The sequence below is a fragment of the Miniopterus natalensis genome, chromosome 1 (genome assembly GCF_054644295.1).
Source record: "Miniopterus natalensis isolate mMinNat1 chromosome 1, mMinNat1.hap1, whole genome shotgun sequence".
In the NCBI taxonomy this organism is placed as follows: Eukaryota; Metazoa; Chordata; class Mammalia; order Chiroptera; family Miniopteridae; genus Miniopterus; species Miniopterus natalensis.
The window spans coordinates 38,836,091-38,859,443 of record NC_142081.1 but is presented as its reverse complement, the minus strand read 5'-3'; the positions used below and the strand labels follow the sequence as shown (position 1 = coordinate 38,859,443).

At 52.1% G+C, this 23,353-nt stretch overlaps 1 protein-coding gene across 1 annotated transcript in view; it reads right to left on the bottom strand.

The window, feature by feature from the left end:
- ITGA11 (integrin subunit alpha 11) overlaps positions 1 to 23,353 on the bottom strand; it is a 116,979-nt gene that overhangs the window by 20,555 nt on the left and 73,071 nt on the right. The window contains exons 10-18 of the mRNA XM_016198075.2: positions 22,819 to 22,889; positions 13,651 to 13,795; positions 11,702 to 11,850; positions 8,427 to 8,567; positions 7,970 to 8,173; positions 7,130 to 7,260; positions 4,015 to 4,181; positions 2,561 to 2,703; positions 1,002 to 1,112 (exon numbers count right to left, since the gene is read on the bottom strand). Coding sequence (XP_016053561.2) covers positions 1,002 to 1,112; positions 2,561 to 2,703; positions 4,015 to 4,181; positions 7,130 to 7,260; positions 7,970 to 8,173; positions 8,427 to 8,567; positions 11,702 to 11,850; positions 13,651 to 13,795; positions 22,819 to 22,889 — 1,262 coding nt within the window. The remainder of the gene's footprint in view (positions 1 to 1,001; positions 1,113 to 2,560; positions 2,704 to 4,014; positions 4,182 to 7,129; positions 7,261 to 7,969; positions 8,174 to 8,426; positions 8,568 to 11,701; positions 11,851 to 13,650; positions 13,796 to 22,818; positions 22,890 to 23,353) is intronic.

Here is a 23,353-nt window from a genome sequence, read left to right as displayed (position 1 = left end):
CCAGGTTTCTCCCTCTCCTAGCTGCGTTTTCAGGCAGCCTCTCTTATGCGTTTGTGACTCAATCAGGAGGAAAGGGGGAAGGTGTGAAGGTTGAGGACTGGGGGTGGAGTGTGGGAGGTCTGGGAGGGGAGATGGCGGAGCGGCTGGGGGGTGATAGGGGTGAATGGGAGCAAAGGGGGTTTTCAGAAGTGTTATTGTTGGAGAAACACATGCAAGAAAGTGAGTGTCTGAACTTTGGTTTGCTGGCTGGATTCTACAGTAATTCCCAGAGACATTCTCAGAGACGGGACCTCAAAGGTCATGGGCTTGAAAGCTTGGTGGCATATTTTAGAGTTGTTTCCTAAATCCTGAGGGCTCAGGTCTGAGATACTCTGCTTACCACATTTTGCCTGCTCTCCCGGCACAGCTCTCACAGAACTGATACCGGCTGACATTCCTTCGAGGGATGTATAAGCAGAGGGAGATGCAGGGAGCATCTACTGTCAGATTTCAGAACATTCTGATGCCCCTCAAGCCAGGGATTAGAAACTGTGGTTGAGGCTGGGGCCAGAGCCAAGGATGAGGCTAAAGCCACCTATTGTGGTGGGAAGATTGTCTGTTAGTCAGTCAGTCAGTCAGTCAGTCAGTCAGTCAGTCAGTCAGTCAGTCAACAAACAGCAGACCGGGCTCTCCCAGGCCGCCAGTATTCTCATCTGTAAATGAGGCAGGCGATTGAGCTCTAAGGCCCCTCTGGTCCTGTGACTCACTCAATGCTCACCCTGTGCTCGGATTTGGGGGAACCTCCAACAGAATGCCTGGTCCCAACCCTCAAAAAATTGTTCAGCATAGGTCACAGGGAGGAAGGAATGAGCATGCTGTGGGTCTGCAGGCAGGAGGTGGGAGGGTGTGCTAGGGGAAGAACTCCTCTGTAGCTGTCACATCAGGTCTGGGCTTTTGGGAGGAGGTGGTGCCTGGGGGCGCTGGGCCTGCACCAGAGTTGTATGTCCTGTGCCAGGACGTACCGAGACTCTGAGGGTAGTGGGCCAGTCGTTGTCAAGCATGGGGCCCTGGTCGGGGTCCTCCAAGGAATATTCCACCGAGAAGGTCACTGGCTTCACGTAGTCAGCGGTGTCCTGTGAGGGAGAAGGTGAGGACGGGGTGAGGGCAGAGGGAACATCTGTTTCTGGGCCAGGACTTTGTCAGGAGGGCAACACCCTGTGGGCCCTCAGCATGAGTCCAGGATAGACGAGCTGCCCGTGGGGGTTGGAGGTTCCTGGTTGGGGCTGCCGCTGGGGAGTGTGCCCCTTGGAAAGGACCCTGGGTTTGGCGTATGGCAACCTGGCTGCTTGGGTGTCTCACCAAGCTCTTGCTAATCCTTCAAGGCCAGGCACCCAACTCCCAACACCTCAGCCTCCAGGAAGCCTGGCAGCACCCACCCCCACATCCTGTCCAGATCTGTCACTGCCATTTCCACGTGGCATTCAAACTCCTATTGTGTGTCCGCCTTCCTCCTTTTAGCACAAGCCTAGCACTGTGATGGGGCTTAATGAATGTGTTAAACCCGTGAATGAACAAATGTGACCAAAATAGGGGTGATTCAGGTTGGTCTATGTATAGATGGTAAGAGGGGATGCTTAGAATTGCCTAAAAAAATTGCCCCAAGGGAACCCAGATCTTGACATGACATGGGTGGCTTCTTTGTATTAAGGCAGTGCTCTCAAACTTGAGCTTGTAGCCCAATCCCTGGGGTGGGGTGGGGAGGGCTATTAAAACACTGAGTCCCACCCCAGAGTTTCTGATTCAGTAGGTCTGGGATGGGGTTTGAAAAGGTGCTTTTCTAACAACTTCCCAGGTGACGGGGACGCTGCTGGTGCTGGGACCACACTTTGAGACCCAGTGCACCTGCGCATCAGAGGAGGCCCCCTATTAGCAGAGCGAGGACTTCTCACCCCCGCGAGCTTTGCTGATTTTGCCCATTGCATCCTGGGGCCAGGGGATCTGAGTGTCCCCTGCTTGTGTCCCTGAGGCTGCAGTCGTGGCCTGGGTACTTGGAGTTCCTGGGTGAGGTGAAGTTCTCATCCGCTTCCTTCTCCACTCAATGGGGCCCCAGGCCCCCAGGGTTCTCCCTCTCTGCCAGGCTGGCCTCTCTCTGCGCCTCCCAGCTTGTCCACACCACCCGCCCGCCTTGCCTGGTCTTGGTTTTTAGTTGCCTGCTTACTCTTTTCTCAAGCCGTGGGCCTGCTGGCTGACCCTGCTCTTGCTGCTGGACCTCACTGGGCGCCCCCTCCCTCCTCACATTTCATCCCTGCTAAAGAAACGGTGGGCGCTTGAGAGCTGGGGAAGGAGGAATTTCGGAGGAGGGTACTGTCAGGGGGTAGGTAGTGTGTCCCAATGGCCTATTCTCTGGGGTCTAAGTATGGGGTGGCCATGGTCCAGGACACTGCCCACTGGCTGGCCTCCTGAGGTCTGCTGGCACTAGCTGAGCTCTCTGCCTCTCCCATGGCAGCAGCCCTGCAGCTCTGTGCCCCCTTCCTATAGGAACTTGGGTTCTGCTAGTGGGTTTGCGGGGTGTCAGGCTCACCAGGACATGGAAGCTGATCCGGTCACAGTGTTCCTGGCCGGAGGAAAGCAGGACAGCTCTGTTTGTGTATCGGTCCCCACCCTCATCCAGGTGGGCTCGTGGCGTGTACCGCCTCTCATCCATGGTGGCATTGTACCTGATACCTGGAGAAGGGAGAGGGCAAGACCATGAAGGTGAAGCTACATTTCCACCCAAGATGGTTTGCCTCTGGAAAGTCAGCCTCCTCCAGGAAGCCCTCCAGGCTGTCCAGGAAAGAGCTGCTCCTTTTCCCTCAGGAGACCCAGTGTGGGTGGGAAACTCCCATGTAGAGAGCAAGCAATGCAGTGAGAAAGGAGAAAAGAAAGGGCCTGAAGAAAAGAGAGAGGCAGAGGAGGAGGAAGGGAGATGGGGCTGACAACGAAGGGAAGAGGAAGAAATGGAGGAAGAATGCAGTATAAGAGAAGACAGAACATGAGGTCAGGGTGATGCCCCTTTGAGCCCCTCCTGGAGTCAACGCATGTTCCCACCTCTCCCCTTTCCTTTCCCCAGCTCTCATCCTTGGCTCTGGGATCCCAGCATGTCTGCTTCAGAGCCCCTGCAGGTGGCAGGTCCCATCACCCTCGGGAGGGCTGGCCATCTCCCACCAGCTTCCCACCAATACCTCAAACGGAAGGCTCTGCTCTGGGGTTGAAGCCTAGAGCCTCCCCTCCTTCAGCCAGGCTGATCTTTCGCTGATGCCAAGGAGGCTCAGTCCTTTCTCCCGTAACCCCGCCAGTCCTACCTTTCTCCTTTCATAGGTAGAAGTTGAGAGAAGGGCACACCACCAGGCCTGACTTTATTCTCATCTTTCCCCCGGACACCTGTTTCTTCTTTGCCTGGTTGGCCCTGATCCTGGGCTGAGGAGCTCTCTGTAGTTCCCATTTCCTGCACTGGCCTGGTCTCAGAACCTGTAGCTGTCACTTCCTAGGGCTGCCTGGGCCCAAGGCTGCCATGAGCAGGTATCTGACCCCAGCCTTGGCTGGAAGGGAAGTGATGGACCCTCAGAAGCAAACTGCACTGCTATGGACTCACACCTATTCTGAGCAGCGCCCACCGCTACCAGGGTCTTCATCCGCCTGATCCCCTGATTTCCAGCTCCCCTCCCGGGCCTGACTCTTGCTCTGCACGGAGGCTGACCTCAGGGCTTTCACACCCCGGTTTACTCCACTGCTTCCAGTCCTCTGTTCTGATCCAAACTACACCCCAACTACTTCCTTCTTCCCTTGTCCTTTCCTTTGGTCACCTCTGCACACTGCCATCCTTGCCCTGGCATGGCATCTCTTCTCTGTCCCTTGGAATTAGAGCATCCAATGGGCACCTAGCAGACATCAAAGTGGCTCCAGGTGTGACCTGACACAGCACCCATTTCAGTGAAAGCTCAGTTTTGAAACAGAGCAATCTCAAAGTCCACAGAGGAGAGGGAGGGCCTGGCTTACCGACTGTCGCTGTTTGGAAATAGGGAGCCAGGAAGATGGGTGTGAAGCAGAGGAAGGCAGCCAGGCAGGTGGCGTCTCTGCCACTGCGTTTGCAGTCCCTGTGGAAGATGTTGATCTTGGATGGCTCAAAGTAGAGGCTGGCGTTGATCTGAACCACCGGGCGAGACCTGGAGAAGAAGGGCAGGTAGCTGGGGTAGGGTGGGCCCAAGATGGCCCTGCTGTGACCTGGGGGACATGTGGAGAGCCAGATGGAAGTGGAATCTGAAGAACCACCACTGGGGCGTGGGGGGTGAGGCAGGGCGTGGGGATGGGGGCAGAGAAGGGCCCCAGTTGTTGAAGAATTGGGCAAAATGTGATGAGGGGTGGGCTCAGCGACCTCCCTGGCCCTGGAGGCAGCCCTTCATTGTTTTCCTTCCTGTGGACCATACTGACTTTCTCTGGCCTCCTCACCACTTTTAGATCAGTGGTTCCCAGCCCTGGATAAACATTAGAATAATCTGGAGAGCCTAAAAAAATCCTGGTGCCCAAGTTGCACTCCAGGTTGAATTAAATCAGAATCACATCAACATGTCTTAAAGCAGTGCTTCTTTATTTTAATACACTGGCACATCTCTGGGGATCTGTAAAGACGCAGATCTGATCTGATAGGTGGGCACAGACGCCACATTTCTAGCAAGCACTACAATGATGCTGCCGCCCATGGCCCCTGGACCAGACTTTGAAGGGGTGGTGTTAAAGCTCCCAGGGGAGTCCAGTGTGCAGCCACAGGAGGGAATCGCTCCCTGTACTAGAGATTCCACACCCATCCCCCCGACACTACCCATCCAGGCAGCCAAGGAAAGGCAAACTTACTCTTCTATTGGTCTAAGTCAAACCTATTCAGGGAAAGACATGTATTGCCTTTCTAAACCATACATTCATATAAAAAGAAATAAGTGTGGTGTGATTTAGATGTTCAGAGTTTCAGTGTTAAGGTCTGCTCTTTAGCATAAGGGAGGAGGTGCTTCCTTCTCTTGCTGTGGAGTGAAAAGGGTGGATTTGAGTCTTGGCTCTGCTGGTTTCTCCCAGGACCCTGGGCAGGTCACCTGACCTCTCTCATGGGAATTGTAAGACTCAATGTAGGTAAGTGAGACAGTGTAGAATGTGCAGAGTAAACATAATAGCTTATATCACTGGTGCTCAAACTCACCTACTCATTGGAGATAAACACCTGGGGAATCTTTAAAAACTATTGTGGTCGGGCAAAGCCTAGGCAGTGAGAATTTTAAAAGTTCTCCAGGTAATCCTAATGGGCAGTCAGTCCCATGTGAGATCCATGAGATTGGACCATAAAGTCTCCCTAATTTGCTCCACCCACAAGTTCATCACTACTCAGGCAGCCCCTCCCTGGAGATCTCAGAAGCCAGAACTTGATCCAGTCCTTGCTGCGGGACCGGTTCTGCTGGTGTGTATGCTCAAGCCTATTTGGCTTCCTGTAAACGACTTAGTTTATGTGTTACCCTAAGGACCCGCTAGGCCACGTCTACACCTCACCCTGCGTCTTGGTCACCTGTCTTACTTCCTGACTGGAACCAACATAGCTAATAGCTTTACCACCCAAGCTGCCACCACCGAAGACCTAAGAGCCCCCACGTCTGGAGCAGACCTGCAAAGAGAGCCAGGCCATGCGCCGGTCCACAGCAGTACCCACAGAGACCCTGCTCCCTCTGCTGCCGAGAGGGCCAGGGGCACCACCTGGGAGTGTGGGCCACGGCAAGTGGGGGACATGAGGAGCCCGCGGTTACCCTGCACCCCTCCCTCCCCTTGATGGGCTGTTGCAGGAAGCAGAGGTTGTATTCCCCCTCCGGGGAGACAGTGAGCAAGGAGCTGTGCCAACCCCAGGCTGCCAGCTGGGGCTGGTTCAGCAACCTCCTGCTTGTTTCCTTTCGCCCTCAGGTCTGCTTCTGGGACTGAAGCCCTCCCCCCCTAAAAGCATTAGCACATAGGCTTTAGCTGTTTTCTAGAAAACCAAGGCTAAGACAAGATTTAATATTCTTGAGGCCCACGAGCATATCTTCTCCCTGTGAAGTCACAGCGCAGCCCTGTTTAATGCCTTTTATACGTTGTATGAAAAAATGTGATCGCATTTATAGCACATTATATGTAGGAGGGAAAAAGCTGAAAAGAGATAGGCCAAAATGTTAATAGTGGTAACGTTAAGGTGATGAGACTCTGAGAGATTTCTTTACTTTACAAATTTTCTCTAAGTTATTATATTTATGATGAAAAATTTCCCATCAACATATATGAAAAAATGTTCAAATTAAAAAAATTTTTTTTTGGTTCAAAAAGTAGCGAACACATCTCATGGTAAAATATATGGGCTTTCAGAAAGCTCCCCCCCCTTTTTATTATTTATTTATGTATTTATTTATTTATTATTTTAAAAACATATCTTTATTGATTTCAGAGAGAGGAAAGGAAGGGGAAGAGAGAGAGATAGAAACATCAATGATGAGAGAGTCATTGATTGGCTGCCTAGCCCCAACCCGGGCATGTGCCCTGACCAGGAATCGAACCCCAATCTCCTGGATCCTAGGTTGATGCTCAACTGCTGAGCCACGCACAGCCGGGCTCCCCCTCTTTTTTAAAAAAAGCAATAGACTATTGCTAGAGAGAGACCCTGTGTGTAGACAGATGACAAATATCTAGTGTTGGTGCAGAAATGAGGCCCTGGAAAAGGAGACCAGAAGTTCACCCAAGGGGCTTTGGAGGAAAGCAGTCTCTGTAGCAGATGTACATTCTTTCACACTAGCGGAGAATGGAGATCTGTGCCTTTAAGTAGCTTTAAAGGCTGAAGATGAAGAAATGCCTAAGTAGCCAGAACTTTTGGATAAACTCTAAGAGGGCCTTTTTGACACTAAATGCTCGAAAATCTTAGAACTGCATTGAGAAGAGGGATTGGGACTTCAAAATAGCTTAGTTATTCCATGCAAAGGAGATTTGTAATCATGATGGGGTAAGAGCAGGGTGAGTTTGGCTGACAGTGATTAAAGACAAGGGACATATCTTTTAAACCCTGTATCCATTGTGACTCTCAGGAGAGCCAAGAGTCAAGAAAAGCAAAGGAACCAACCACAAAATCACAGCGTTGCCAAGGGCGCCCACTGCCAGGTCCACAAGCCCATCCTCGTTGAGGTCCAGTTGCCCGTGGAGGCTGCAGCCAAAATACTGGAGGCCAGGAGCCAGCTCTGAGGCGGCGATTCTCTAGGGAGCAAGAAGAAAAAGCTGGGACTGGACACTGTTAGAACAGGGCGGGGCAGGGCCACCCTACAGGGTAAATACAAATGGGAACCCTGGCGGGAGCCTGTTTGAAACCATCAGGACGCTTCTCCAGCCCAAAGCTATCTCCTCTCCTGGTCTGTGCTTGCACCTGAAATTCCTTCCATTAAGTCATACTCTCAGACTCCTGAAAGTATTGTGCCTGAAGAGTTCCCCATTAAGTGTAAATACATGTTACCTGGCAGGTACCCATTAGTATCTCTAATCGTGGTATGTTAGACTATCTTACTAGTGACATATTAAGCAAAGATAATGACCCTGAGGGATGGGCCCCTGATGGGCCACTTTTGAGGTGAGCAAGGTGTTCAGCATGAAGCATTTCTGGAGAAGAGCGAGCCCAGGTAGGAATTGTTCACTGTGGGCAAGGGCACAAACACATGGGGAGGGGCTGAGGATCGGGTCCCTGGGACTTTGTTGTTGTCGTGGAGATAAAGTCAAACAGGGAGAGGGTGCCCACAGGGGTGATGTGGAAATTCCCAAAGCAAAATGTACCCATTTCACAATCCTGACACAAGGCAAGCAGAGCTAGGAGACTGGAATTCCTTCCTAGTGAGGACACAGAAGACCATCCCGAACCAATGACTGAGCAGGAGCCACTAGGACTCTAGGTCCCGGCTCCATGCATTGGCGCTACCTGCTTTGGCGTCTTCTGGAGGCTGCCTTGGAAGCCGTGGAAGATGTAGACGGCCCCTTGGTGGTTGTCCTCCAGAGGGGCCCCCACCACCACGTCGTTGTAGGAATCCTGATTGAGGTCGCGCACTGAGACGATGGAGGACCCGAATCGGGCGTTCTGGTAACTCTGGGAATCCTTCAGTGTCCCGTTAAAAACAAACTGGGTCTGGAAAACCAGGGGCAGAAAAAGACCTGATCAGGGGCACTAGGCAAGGGCCTCGGGGTCATGATCCCCTCTGGCCTGCAGCACCCCCTCTCTGGCTACAGAAGCCCAACCACAGAGGAGCTTCCTGGCCTCTCTGGCCTGGCTCAGTAGGTGGGTGCTGGCCTCTCTGGTGACCCAGTTTCCCTCGTGGATACCAGAGCGAAGGCAGGGGCCAGGTGCCCCTGGGAGGCTGCCAGCCCCCACCCAGCAGTACCTGTCTCAGGTTGTAGACGTACACCCTGCCTCGCTCTCGGCCCTCGCTGAAGAACATGGGTGCGCCCACCAGCAGGACATCGGTCACACCGTCGTCATCGATGTCCACAGAGGTGATCTCACTCCCGTAATAAGAGCCTATCTGCGGCACAGGGAGGGGAGAAGCAGTGCGGCTGGGCCCGAGGACGGCCTTTGACTCGGAATTTTGGGTGAGCAGAGGAGAAGATCCTCCCCTTCTCACTCCTCTCTCCTGCCCCGCCCGTGGAGTTGACTTGCCCTGTCAGTTTGTCCTTCCTTCTACTCTTTATCCCTTGTTATCCATCTCCACCCCCACTCTTCTTTCCATTGTTCAGTTTTATCAATTGCCATTTGTTATGTTTGTAATTGAAACATTATAATGGCAAAAATAAGCAAAATAAAAAAAGGTATAAAGAAGAAAATAAAAGTCACCCATTGTTCAAACATCCAACTACTATGAACGTTTTTGTGTATTTTCTTCTGGTCTGTTTTCTCTAGAGGGTGCGCCTTGTTTCTGTGTGTGTGTATATGTTTTTATTTTTTCCATACTATATATATAGTTTACATACTGATGGATCATGAGCATTTATTAATTTTTTTCTACTACACAATCATTGGTGATTCTATAATATTTAAAATGATGCATGTGCCAAATGAGCTTAATCAGTCCTCTGTTGTTGAACATTTAGGTTGTTCCCATTTTTAATGTCACAAATAACTCTGGGATTAGCACCGTATGTGGTGAATTACAATCTCTTTTCAGCATTTGAGCATTCACTGTGTTCCTCTCCCACACTGGGTGCCATGTTCCCCACCTCAGTGAGGGTGCCATCCACCCACTCAGTCAGAGTCCTCCCTGGCTCCACCCTTTACCCTCTCCCACCTGCAGTCTCCCAGCCAATGCCAACTTGTTTGCCAAACATGGCCCAAATCCATCTGTTTCCCTCCTCTGCTGCTTCTTCCCCAGGTCAGGTACCATCTAAAGTGCCTCCCTGCCTCCAGGCCAGCCCCTCCAGCCCACCCCCACGGGCAACCAGAGTGGCCTCTAGTCCCTGACCATGTCGCTTCCTTGCTTTTGGGAAAAAGTCCAGACTCTCCAGTGTGACCCTGCTGGACATGCTTCCCTCCCTACCCCCCAAGCCTGCAGTTCCCATGTCTGGCTCCCATAACCCTCCTGCTGCATCCAGTGATTTCTCTTCTCCAAAAGCCCCAGGCCCTGGCTGGCTTCCAGGCTTCCCTCTGCACATACTATTTTCTTGCCCGCACTCCTCTCCTCTCCTCCCTCCCCGTGTCTACCATCCCTCAGGTCACTTCCTGTTAGAAGCATCTCTGCCCTTCCCACTCCACTCCCCACAGTGGGTGCCCCTTGTGGATGCTCCCCTGGCCTCTCCTCCTCCTACCAGCAGCTGCTCCCTCCACAGGTGCCTCCTGAGGGTGGGCACTGTGCCTGCTGAGTTCCCTCCAGGCCTGGGAGCCATGCCTCGCACACAGGAGGCACTCAGTAAATGTTTATTGAGTCAGTGGGTCACCCAGGAAAGGGAAGGAGCCTTTCCCAGGGACAGGCCCTGTATGATATACTTTACAGCCTTGGACTAGCATGTGTGAGCCTCATGCTTCCTAAAGAGAGATCATCTTACAGGAAAAGAACTGAAGCTGAGAGTTTGAGTTGCTGCTGGCTCAAGGTCAGAAGGCTGGTCATGGCCAACCTGGGCTGGAACTCGGGTCTGTCTGACACCTGAGCCCATGACTTTCTCTCCCCCAGGCATCTCCTGGCTTAGGGTGCTTTCAGAGAAAATCTATCCTAAAGCATGAACAGCTCTTAACTGAGGAGGAAGATAAAAATACAGAAGAGAGGAAAACACGGGCAGGGGAGGGAAGAGATGTGCTTGCCTAAAGTAATTAAAAGGCAGACAGAGAAAAAATAAGGAAGGAGGGAGGGAGACATCTGTCTAAATATGTGGCCTCAGCTATGTGGGTCATGGCCGTTTAGAATTCACTTAATTTAGCTGCCTTCAGCGCTGCGGTTTCTCCTTGGGATGTTGGAGGTGGGACTGGGCAGTAAAAATGTCATAAATTCATCAGCAAATTCCCTCCAGCTCTCAAGGTCTAGCCTTGGGTTCCCAAAAGAGCCGGCCCTGGGGAAAATGTGGGTGGGGAGGGCAGGGGCTGGGGGGCAGAGCAGTGCCCTGGGTCCACCAGCGCCCTTGAGATTGTAAGAGGAATGGTGGGATGATGGCTCCTATTGCTGGAGGCCCAGTGAGGAGATTGTCTTCATGGTGACAGGCCAAGGGCAGTAGAAAATACAGGAGACAGGGCTGTTCCCAGGCTCTATAGAGCTGAGGGTGAGCTGAGAATGAGAGTAAGGACCTGGACAGGGAGGCCCAGCCTAGGCCCAGGGTGCCATGGATGCTAGATGCTGCCAATCGGGGGGGGGGGCAAGCCTGATTTTGGGGTTGTTGGAGGTCAGGAGGTGGCATAATGCAGAGAACCCCACCAAGAGTCTTGGATTCTGAACTTGACCCAGCCATGAACCCACTCAATGACCATGGAAAAGCTATGTTGCTTCTCAGGACCACAGTCTTCCTCAGCTATTGAAATGACCTGGATCAGAACCCTATTTTCTGATCTTTTCACCACCATTGACTCTTCTCACAGCTTTCCATTTGTATTTGTGATCATCCAACACGAGACTCTCAGCAGCACGGTCTGGTTGCCACCACATCCCAGGCGGGCAGTGGTGTTGGCTGCCGTGTCATTCAGCATTGTTAACATTCCAGGAAAATGAAAGAAGTTGGCGTCTTGACGAACCCATGGGGCCTCGAGTGGGTGGATGCACAACTCCTCCTACTCCTGGCAGCATGAAGGTGGCTTGAAGAACATGACCACCCCTCAGGGCACCTAGGGACCCTGGCAGCCCAGGCTGGGAAGCCACAGTCTAGATGCTGCCTCTAGCCCTGAACTCTAGATATGACCAGGAAGAAGCTGGCCATCAGGGGCAGTGGTCCATGAAAGGGAGGCAAGCAAATTCCCCAGCTTCTCCTGCTGCAGCAGGACCAGGACCTGGCTTTCTGGGGATGGTACAGTCCAGATTCAAGGCTGGTGTGAAGGAGATGTATGTCCCCCAACCAGGAAGGATGTTTGTGGGTCTGGGTACTATCCTACTGAGAGGGAAGAGATGAGCTCCAGAGACCCCTCCAGCCCAGCCTTTCCCATTTGTCCAGCCCCCTCTGTCCACCCCCCAAACTCCCTTTTTGTTACCTGCTCACCCCGCAGGGCCTGGTGGATGGTGAGACTCCGGTTGTTGTGCATGGTGAACAGGATGGCTTTGCCTGTGTGGTTGAACCGGGGGGCTCCAGCCACGTATACCCGGCCCTGCCTGGAGGACACGACTGATGTGACTGTGTACCCTGCCACAGAAGGAAACAGGCTGGTCCTGGGCCCCACATGCTGGGCAGGCCTTGCCAGGGCCCCATGATTGGCTCAGCTGTGTGGCGGACAGGCCAGTGCAGGGAGTGCATTCAGGGCAGGCCGGGCAAATGCCATAATGCAGGGCAGTCAATCCCACCCCGCTGGAGGAAATAAAGGAAGCCAAGTGGGGCCACTAAAGGCATAGCTGACCTGGAATGTGCAGCCCCTTCCTTCACCTGCAGGAGGAGGGAGAAGGGTGAACCCTGGCCACAGTTCATTTTATATTAGGCAGGCTTGGTTTTTGATCCCCACTAATTGTCTCTCTGGGACCAAAAGTGTCCTCTTCATTACCATAAACCCCAGCTAAGGGGCTCATGAAAACTAGTGTTGTCTGTGTAGGTGTAAGGACCTCAGGGATTCTTGCAGTCCGAAGCTTTGCGACTCAAAGGAGAGAGCTCCTGGAATCCTCTCAGGCCACACATATGTCATGCAAAAGAGAGAGAAACGGAAGCCCAGGGCTCTTTGGAAAGGTGCCAATTTGTGTTCTCAGGAGGGTGTTGCCTGATCCCTGATTCTCGAGTTGCCCACCCAGCATCCAGAAGGTGAGCGTATAGCACCTTCAAGCAACTCTCCTGAGAGTGGGGCTCCAGCAGGTGTGCAAAGCCGAGAGTTCCACTTTCTGCCAGATGATCTTGAATACTGGATCCCAGTTTTCAGATGGGTGTCAGGCCCGTTGGCAGTTTCTGGGCTGTTTCTGGGGAATGGATGTCTCCTTCTGCCATGTGTGCATGTGCGCATGTGCGTGTGTAATACTGTCTCTGGGGTCCTACTGGTTGGTTCCAGAGTGGCTACAGGATGTACAGACAATTCCGTGGCCAGGAGCGTGGGAGCAGTAGGGTGTCTACTCTGGTTCCAGACACAAATTTTTTGACTCTTGGTGTGTTCTGGAAAATGAGGCTTCAAAGGTCAGTAAAGGCCAGGGCGTCTTATGGAGTAGCTAACATGGCTGTGTATTTAGCACAACCAGAAATACCCATGTGAGGGTAGGGCAGGATTAGCCTTGTGGTGTGGAGCAGAGATTTCTTCTGAGCTGAGCCCTCAGTGGCACCACTGGGAATGTTTTCAACTGGCCCTGGGTCTTTGGGCTTCCGTGAAAGGATGGTGGTGGTAGGAGGGGCCTGGGGGCTGAATGTGCTGGAGGCAGGCGTGGCTGATTCTTAAAGCTCCAAGCAGCACTGAGAATTTCCTGTTTCCATCAGTCTGCTGGTCAGGGCTTTGGTTCCCATTTGGTTCTTTGGCCGACAGGCGGGGCCACCCTGAAAGCTGAACGAGCCTCCCCGAAGGCCTGACAAGAGGACCTGTGCCAGAGGCCATATAGCTTCCTCAGCGTGGAGGCGGAGAGCCTGGCCTCCCAGTCTCCCTCCCCCAAGCCCCCTCTCCCTTGGGGCGTGTAGGGAGGAACCTTCTGGAGATCCCAGACACTGCCCTCACTGGATGAGCCACAGAGGGAGGCGGGGAGGAGGGGGAAAGAAGGCACTCTCTCAGGATCCTAGCCAAGGTGGCTACTGCCATTAAGGCCAGACAGTTGGCCTTCACTGTGGCTCTACACACCAGGGTCTTCTGGGAGGAGGAGGAGCGTCTAGAAGCATCCACTAGAGCACATTTCAGGTACAGGTGTATGGCCCGTCAGTTATTCTACCTACTTACTTGTTGGGTAGTGTCGTGTGTGGGTGTGTTCTGGCTCCCCTGGGTCCCCTCCTTGCCCACTGCCCATCAGCAGCCCTCACTCCGGCTCTCACCCAGGTATGCGCCGTGGTTCTTGAGCTCCTCGGGGAACTCCTGCAGGTAGGACTCTCGGAGAGGAATGACCTTCCCGCCACTGGTCTCCTTCAGCACAGCTCCGTTCCAGTCATAGGCACCAACGGCTCCCAGCAGAATCCCGTCCTGGCAACGGGGAGGGGACACACATCAGCTCTTATCTCCCCAGGTGCCCCTCTCTGGGCAGCTACACCGGGTCCTGCACCATGAAGCATCTGCCAGCCACCCTGGGCACCTTCTCCTGCCTCCACTATTTAACAGCCCAATCTTACTGTAGCCAGAATCCTTGGCTTTTGAGTGATGCAAGGACCTTCTTGCCCCAACCCATCCTTAGAGCAAAATGGGTCAAGCTCATCCCAAGGATCGGATCTTAGGAGAGAAGGAATGTTCTAGAAAGAAACTCCAAATCCATGACCAAACCTCCAGCACTCTTTGGGCTTCAGAACCCCTCCAGGAAGTTTCTTGTCACTCTTCCTTCCTTCTGATGCTCCTTCCAGCTGTGCCCCTGCACTTGGCCCCCCTCCACATTCCTCTGTAGTGTGTGAGTTGCTTCCCTGTGTGTAAATCCTATTGCTTCATTTTTTAAGTAAAAATTCAGAGCGTTTACTTTGTGCCAGAAACCTTATTGAGCTCAAAGATCCTAAATGAATACATGAATAAATATAATGGTTGCAAACTGTGATAATGTGATGAGGGATGTAATAAATGCCACAGTGGGGTTTTATTTCGATTGAGAAGGGGGTCAGCAAAAGCGTTTTTGAGTAAGTGATGCCTGCCCAGACACCTGGAGGGGGTGGGGACAACTTGTGCAAAGGCCCTGAGGCTGGAGAGAGTTTAGAGCTATTGGTTTCAAGGAACTGAAAGCTGTTTGATGGGTCTGGAACACGAAGTGGGAGAGAGCAGAGTGGTTCAAGATGAGGCCGGACAGATGAGCAAAGGCCACACTCACGGCAACCAACACTCCGAGGACAGAGCTTGTCATTAGTTATAAGTGAATGTTGCAAGAAAGAAGACAGGAGGTGCTGGCTCCTGGAGGTGAAGTCTCCATATTATTGAGTCCAGGGTCCTTAACCAAGGATGGGGTCCACTCACATTCTGGGCTGCCCTTGCACCCTCTCCACCACCATCCCACCTCCTTAAACAATCCACAGAATCAGGGGTATAGGAAGACAAACAACAAGCACTTAGAAGAGGAAGAGAAGTGAGCAGGGGCAATGAGGGACGAGCAGGGTGGTGGAAGCAGAGAGGGGCTGCCTTCCTGGGTTATGCTGGTGATTAGGGGCTGAAGGATGGGAAGCAGATTGCATCCCAGCTTTGGGCTGTTAAAGCACTAGTGGTGTCACCTTCCTCCTACTGAGCCTCCCTAAGTCCGGCTGATTGTCTGGATTTGAGGCTTCCTCAGCACTTGGGGCCCAAGGCGCTCAGTCTCCTCTTATCCCCAAAGCAACGGTGCCAATAGAAAAATGTGATTCTGGCCTTGGGACAATCAAAGCCAACTAAACATAGACAGGGGCTCCCTGCAGTAGTGTCACTGGTGGCGGAGGAGGGGGCAAGATCGTGAACCTTAAGCAGAGCTTTTTTTCCTCATTTCCAAGGTGTCACTTCAGAGAATAAAGTTGATCTTATCAAAGGGTTCAAAATCCCAATATCCTAAAGGTAGAACTGATTGTTCAGTGTTTTCATGATAATAAATAAGCTGGTCTGGGGAGAGTCCGATGTGTTTGGTTGTGTTTAATGTCATCCTTTCTGATTAGCTTTCTTCCTCCTACTCTGTTCGAGCCTCAGCCTGGGAGAATCCGATGATCTGCTGGAGCCAGGATCAGGGCCGGGGCCTCAAGGACTCTGCCCACAGTCACTGCCAACACTCCTAAACTTGAGTGTGCTCTGCTCTTTTTGGAACACTTTCTCATCCAGTCACCCATTTGCATGAGGCCAGAAGGACATATTTCATTATCTGCACTTGACAAATGAGCTTCAGAGAGGGAAAGGGACTTGCTAAGGTCACACAACAAGTCAGAGGCGAGACTGGGACTTCAATCAGGGAGGTGGGTTGAGGAAAAGTGAAAATACCCATCTGCTTCCCCGAAGCCTCTGGTCCTGCGTCCAGTTTTCCATCTGAGTTCCGCTCTGGGAGGAGTGCAGCGTTTGGGCTTCACCTCTCTCTTCCCTTCCTCCCTCTCTCTGCCTGCTAAGTTCAAGTCTGCAACTACAGACCAGGTTTTTTGGCTTCACAGAGGAAACTTTGAAGATGAATTTTTGGCTGCAGATGACTGGAAGCCTCTGTAATGCACTGAGAAGGGCTGGCTCAACCCAGGTGCCTGGGATTCTGCTGGGGGACCGGATGCTGAATTGCCACATGTGGGCTGGGGGATTCCGCCGGGCTCCTGGATTTGGCAGCACTGGCCGGGTGGTGGCTCACAGGCTCTTACTTATGCCATTTTACCCTGGTAATAGCTGCAGGCTGTGCTTCCAGTTGGAGGCCCTTTCCTGAGAGGGGTCAGTTGGGGGCTGGGAGAGCCCCACCGAGGACAGTGTGCACTGTGAGGAGAGGGCTGGCCGAGAGCATAAGCGAAGGCTACCACAGCGACTTCATTATGTCACAATCTTTTCCCAGCTGGGGGAGCCCAGACACCTGGAGTTTGAAAAAATTCTGGAAGCATGGGACCAAAGTCTTGACAGAGGAAGCCAGGCATGCAGGCCTGGCTGGGAAACAAACAGCAGGGCATTCCGGGGAAGAGCTGAGTCCCACGCTCCAGGCCTGGCACCTGCCCCGATTTATGACCTCCTTTCCTATGGAGCCGCTAGGGCTCCCACCAGATATTACTAGGCTGTGCCTGGGTGGCCTTGCACAGATGGACCCTTTGCACAAGCTGACTTCGCCGGCACTCTGTATAAAAATGAGGATGCAGACTTGGCGGCCCTCAGAAGATTGGAGGCCAAGTCTGTGCCCTCCCTGAGGATGACCTGCACTCGTACCAGCCTGAGCATAGTGCCCACTGTCAGATTTGCCAGCTCAGCTCTTACCTGCCCTCGGAGTTGGCCTCTGCAGCAGTCTTGCCTCCCCAGACGAGCTGGATGCTCCCTGGGCTTGTGACTATATCTTCGCAAGCTCCATGCTCCAGACAGTCCATCTCCCCAGCCAGGGTTGAGCCACATCCCCAGCCCTGGAAACAGTATAATCTAGGGCAGTGGTTTCCAATTGGTGTTTGCTTTGCCCCCAGGTAGCATTTGGCAATGCCTAGAAAGAGTTTTGGTTGTCACAACTGAGGGCGGTATTGGGGTTGCTGTGGCACCTGGTGGGTAGAGGCAGGAATGCTGCTGAACACTTACAGTGCACAGGACAGCCTCACAGCACAGAAGTACCCAGCCCGGATCGGCAATAGAGCTGAGGTTGAGAATTCCTGGCCGAGTGGTTAGAGCATGAGTTCTGGACACAGACATTCCTGACTTCCAGTTCCACCTCCAAAGCTTCTAGCTGCGTACCCTTCGGCAAGTTTCTTTCTCTGAGCCTCAGGATCCTCAGCTATTTTGTTGTAAGAATTAGCATTTTTAATTCTTAGCAGGTGCTTGGCAGCTAATAAGGACTTGGTACATAGTAGCTCTTGTCATTCATTAATTCATCCATAAAGCACTTCCGGGAGGCAGGAGTCAAAGAATCAGATGTCACAGTCAAGTTGGTGCTACAGATGTGTCTTCACGTCAGCTTGTGAGCAGTGCTTTTGTGGAGGCAAGGACAGCCTATTTTGGGGCCCGCAGGAGGGGGGACCAACAGAGGGAGGGAGTGGGTGCATAGTGGAGTTAGAAAGGATTTTAAGAAAACCTTACTTGGTCGATTATTACATAAGTCTCAAAATGCACACTTCAGTTCCAAGCCTCAAGATTCAATTCTACAAATATTTTTCAGACATCTATTCCAAGAATAAGGTTCAGAGAGGTTAAATGATTTGTCTGAGACTGCATAGCCAGGCAGTAATGGAATCAGGATACTAGATGCCAGCAATTCTTCCTGGCATTGGAGAGGCAGGGCTGTGGAGGCAGGTGGAGGTGGTCACTGGTGGTCTTGGGCGCTGGCGTGCAGGGAGACCACCCAGAGGGCACGGAGTGCTATTCTCCTCCCCCAGGCTCTCCATGGCTCCCTAGTGCCTGTGTGTCCACTGTCAGAGTGATTCTAGAGGGGGCAGGACTCTATTCTCAAAAGTCCCTTCTAAGGCAAATATATCATTAAGAGGATGGATTATGCTTTAACTAGTTGCTTGGATTCTGGCATGAGACTTGTTTTCAACAAGCTCAGAGTGGAGCCTGAGGAAGGGTGAGTGCCAGGACGTTTTGATAGGATTGGGCAAGAAAGACCCAGAAACCGGTCCTCAACCTTTCTGTGGAGAGGAGCCCCTCACCCGTGTGCTGCTGGACACTGGTGGCCAGGGCGGTGAGGAGGGGCTGTGGAGGTCAAGGGCCACAGTGCACTTGTTCATTCAGGATCAGAGGGTTGGTGCCTCTGCTCAGAGTTTCCGGGAATGAGGCCCAGGAGAGGGGTGCTGGGCACAGCCCAAGGACATACGGCTGGGTTTACGAGGACCTTAGTGAATCAGACATGATTCCTGCCACCAAGAGTCACCTTGTAAACAATCTGGAATAAGCTGCCAGAAGACCTTGGCTACCATGTCCTGGCCTCACGGGAGGGGCCCACGGACAGCCCCAATGGGCAGTCCTGACTGGCAGGTGGAAGAGTCTTCCCCATTGTTTAGGCATATGGGGGCTCAGGGGGGTTCACAGCCTCTGGGTCATTTCACCATTATGGATTAGTTTCTTTCACTTTGGATAGAATCAGATTTGCAAAACTAGTTCAAATGCAAAAGTCTTAGGAAAGATAACAGCTTTAAGGCTTCAACAGCTGAGAACATTAGATACAGCCAGTAACTTTAGCTACCCAGCCCACACCCCAGGGTGGGGAGGGCACAGGCTGCAGATGCGAGTGTCAGATCATCATGTGCAGGTTACAGGAACAATGATCTCTTTTTATCTTGGGGTGAGTCACCAAAGTTTTTGTAGACAGACCCACCCTAATAAAACTGTTTCCTTCTGTAAACTTTTGGTGTTGAGGGGGATTTATGGACTGCAGTGTGGGATGTTTAATGTAAAATTCCTCCTCTGAGTTCTTGTGTAGGAGGAGGTCCAGAGACTCCATCCATCACCAAAGGGCATCAATTATTTATAGCCCTCTTCCTTTCTCCACACCTTCCCCTTGTAGCCCATGGAGATTATAGACTCATAGAGTCTATGCCCCCTTCGGAGGTATGGATCCCTTCTGCAAGCTTTCTGGTAGCTTCTTCTTGATTACCCAGCTTGACAGGGAGTTCACCACCTTAGCAGACAGCCAGCAATAATAGAAGTTATTCCAGCTATTAGTGACTTTCACATGTATTTCCAAAAGCTAATGAAAGCATTGGCTTAAATATCTGTTCTAGAATTTTTTTTTAATCCTCACTCAAGGATATTTTTTCCATTGTTTTTCAGAGAGAGAGAGAGAGAGAGAGAGAGAGAGAGAGAGAGAGAAAGAGAGAAACATCACTGTGAGAGAGACACGTTGACTAGTTGCCTCCCGCATGTGCCCTGACCCCGGCCAGGGATTGAGCCTGCAGCTGAGGTACGTGCCCTTGGCCGGAAATGAACTCAGGACCCTTCAGTCCAAGGGCTGATGCTCTAACCACTGAGCAAACCCAGCTAGGGCCTGTTCTAGAATGGTCTTCCTGATGGTAATTTCCAGGATATTCTCTTTTCCCTTTTTTCAAATCCAGACTAGAGCTTCCTGGGTTGGCTCCAGCTCTCTCAGTTTCCCCCAGCGGCTCTGATCTTCAGCCATCAGCCAATAACTTTAGCTATCCAGTCTACAACCCAGGTGGGAAGGGCACAAGCTGCAGAGGCAGGAGGGTGTCAGATCATCATGTGTAGGTTACAGGAAAAATGACCTCAAAAACATGCAATTTCTGTGGTCTGGAGCCTTGAGCTCTTCCAGTGGCCAGGTGATGTCCTGGGGTGTCCTTTCCTATCCTGGGCTCTGGGGCCTCCTTCTTTTTGTTGCCTCGACCCTTCTTAACTCAAAGGTTGGTTTCCTTGTTGACAGGTGGCAGCAGACCAGGTGATGAGCTGCTGGGCTTTTCCTCTGCCACTTGAGAACATTCTACTGGGCCGCTCTCCCAGAACTAGGACCATTCTTCTGACGTAACTAAACAGGCTCTGGGCAGCTGAAGGCTCCTTCAGCACAGCTGCAGGAAGTAGCTGTCTGAGGCTGTCAGGGTGAAGCACTTCTAGGGGAGATGAGGCCTGGGGGCTCGCCCAGCAGATGAACTCACTTGGGCTCAGGACCTGCTCTGGGCAAAGCTAAAAGGCTGGGCCCAACTGCCCCGGATCCCCAGAGAGATCTGACTGACCCTGAGAGCTGCAGAGGTGGCCTCACAGGGACACGCTGGCTGTGGCCAATTATGATGGCATCACTGGCTGGCACTGAAAAATTTCTGTGCTCTAAAAGTGTAACCCAGTGGCTGGTCACAGCACCAGACAGCCCACCATCAATGCACCATTCCTTTGGATTTGGAAGTTTGTTTTTTTGTTTTTTTAAGTATTAAGGAGTTTTAGATTCTGAAGTAATCATCTTCTCTTTTAAAGTCCTAACACATAAAAAATTCCAGATACTTGTCACTTGAAAACAAAACTTGGGCCAGTAGAAGAACTGGGGTCTGTATCTACAGAATGGGGAGAACTACCCTGGTCTCTCCACTGGGCAACAGAAGAAGTGAGCATGTAGAAGAAGCTGCACGGGGCAATGCATGACCTTGACCTCAATAACAAGCTGGGGCTCTGAGCTTCTGGTCTCCCCCCTGCAGCTGGGGAACCTGAAGGTCCTCAAGGACTCACCTTGCTCCACACACTGAGCTGCGTAGGCCATTTTCAGAAGTCAAGTGTCCCCAAATACCTGAAGTTCATGTTAACTTCCCTTTTCTTAAGGTTCCCCAATTTCTGGGTGTACACAGATCATAGTATGGGAAGCAGGAGACTGAACTTATTTAAGAATCTTTCTCCCCAATTAGACTTAGAGCTGTTCTCAGCTGAAATATTACCTTAATCTTTATTTATATGTCCCCAGTTCTTGGTACAGATCCTGACACATAGGGAGATGCTCAAGGAATGATTGTAGAATGAACGAAGGAGACAAGGGACATTCCCTCTCTCTCACTGTCCCCAGCATCAGGGCTGGCCCCCACGTGTGCTCAGATTTCCCCAGCGTTGTGCACACCAGCTTCCTCTCTTCTCTCACTGCCACTATGGCTGCAGCAATCCTTGTCCTCAGGGGCCTGCCCAAGTGCCAGCCCCTCCCCAGATCCTTCTGTGATGGCTCCTCCCCCTGCCTGGGCCTTTCCTTCTCTGAGACCCTGATCACATGCTGTCTTGATTAGCATTAGATGTATACCTGTGGTTCCCCCAGTGAGCAGGGGTCTTCACAAGGGCTCCATGGATGGGGGCCTCCTGAAGTTGTACATTTTTACCTAGGAGAAATCTATAGTTGCTTTTATCCTGCTCTCAAAGATGAGGACGGCTGCTCTGGATTGTTTAAAAGTTGACTGACTCCTGGTGGTAAGAGGAAATTCTGGTTCCTTCTGGTACCTTAGTTGAATTTGATAAATGCTTGTTGGATTTAATTAAATTGGATTTCTTGTTCAATTTTCTAATCAGCCCTGACCCCAGAGTTAGGAGAATGGGGCTAGTCCTGACTAGCACATGACTTGCCGCCTGACCTGTTTGGCGAATGCTCTAGTGTCTCCTCATGCCGGCTCCTTACCCTTGTACTGCGTACTGTGAGCTCCCGAGGTCAGGGCTCTGGCGTCTCTACCTCATGGGATCCCGCACAGGACCCAGCACGAAGGGAGAACTGGAAAGATTTGCTGATGGGACCACCTAAAACGGGACAACTATTATCACCTGCCAACTTGGCAGGACTGTTTCTGAGCATGAATGGGGTGCAAAAATGTGGAATTCCTGGAAAAATGTAAAGTGCTCTGAGCATAACTGACTGTCAGGATTGTGGGCCGTGACATGCACATCTTGCTGCATTCCAGTGGGGGTGGCATTGTTCAGATGTTGCTCAGGAAAAGCCGAGCGTGAGGTGAGTTTCCTCCCATCTGCCTGCTGCATGTTGTGCGTATGTCCCCTTCCCCTCCGATGTGACATTTCTGACTCAGAGCCCTCAGATTCCATACTCTCTCACAGAGCAGCTGTTTGGTGTGGGGGAGAGACTGAGATGAATATTTCTCTCACACAGAGCACTTCAGCAGGTCACTCAGCCATTCTGTGACTTGGTTTCTTAAACTGGAAGGTGGGAACAAGGCATCCCGCCCTATCCATCTCATAGAGGAGTTGGGCGGGACATGTGCATGCACCTGGACACCTGTCTGTGCAAAGCACGCCCACAAGGGCACGCGCTGACACGGACACATCCAGGCTTTGCCCACATGGCCCTCCCTGCACAGGGTATTCCTGGGCAGGGCTTATACCCAAACAGTTTATAAAGCATTTTCACCAGTGTTGACTCTGCCTCTGGCGATGGTGTAAGGTTTCAGCTCTAGCTCGTGAATCAGAACCAGGTGAAGTATACGGAGGGCAAGTGATGGCGATGCAGAGCCCCAGACACGACATGCTGCTTGTGACACCATGTGCCCACCTGGGATCTCTGTAATCTGACGCCGAGTTCGCACCAAGAGGGGGCCCATGTAGGCCACCTGCCAGAGCACATCAGACACATCTGAACACCCTCCTAACGTCATTGCAGGGCTGCACCCCTGCATGCACAGGCCTCCTCGGTCGCATGCAGGAGCTATTAGAGCACGTGCAGTCGGCTTTGCTGTGTTGGCCTAGTTTCTACACAAGGCTCTGTGGACTAGATGGGACCATTGGTCCTGAAGGAAATGTCCCCATCAGCACTCTGCGCAGGGAGAGTGAGACAACTTACTGTAAGATGAAGACCTTGACGTCCCTCTTCTAGCCACAGCAAATGGGAGGCAGGGAGACAGAGAAAGGGCGATAGAGACAGCCCAGGAAAGGTGGATGAGGAACGAGAGCACCGAGTGTGTGGGAGGGTGGCTCTGACAGGTTCGTACCTCCACCACGTGAGACGAGAAGCCCGTCTGTGACATCTCCAGCCCAAAGGAGGTTTCATTCTTATTGGTGCCTAAGAGAACGACAGAAGGAGGTCAGTTCCATACCTGGTGACTTAGTGCCACACACACCTGCAGCTTAACCCACAGCACCAGCTTCCCAGGGAGCACCTCCAGGGAGGTGAGCGGGGCGGGGGGGGGGGTGTCCCTGAGTCCAAACCTGGCCTTGTCTGCCCCAGTGGCAGGCGCTTTGCAAGGGAGGCACTGAGCACCTTCCAGGGGGATATGCAGGTTTATTATTAGTGGCCCACTCCCTGCTGGAAAGGGCTTTGGACAACTCATATCACAGGGCATGTCTACCATAATCCTGTCAAAATCGGGGAAAGATCAAGAGACGTGCATGGAGAGAAAGATTTTGGGGCAAGAAATGAAATTTCCTACTTGGTTCATTCCTGTCATTCACCATGTTTGGTTCCAGCTACTTCTGGGTGACTCCGGGACATCAACTAGACTATCCGGAGGGAGATGTCACCACCAC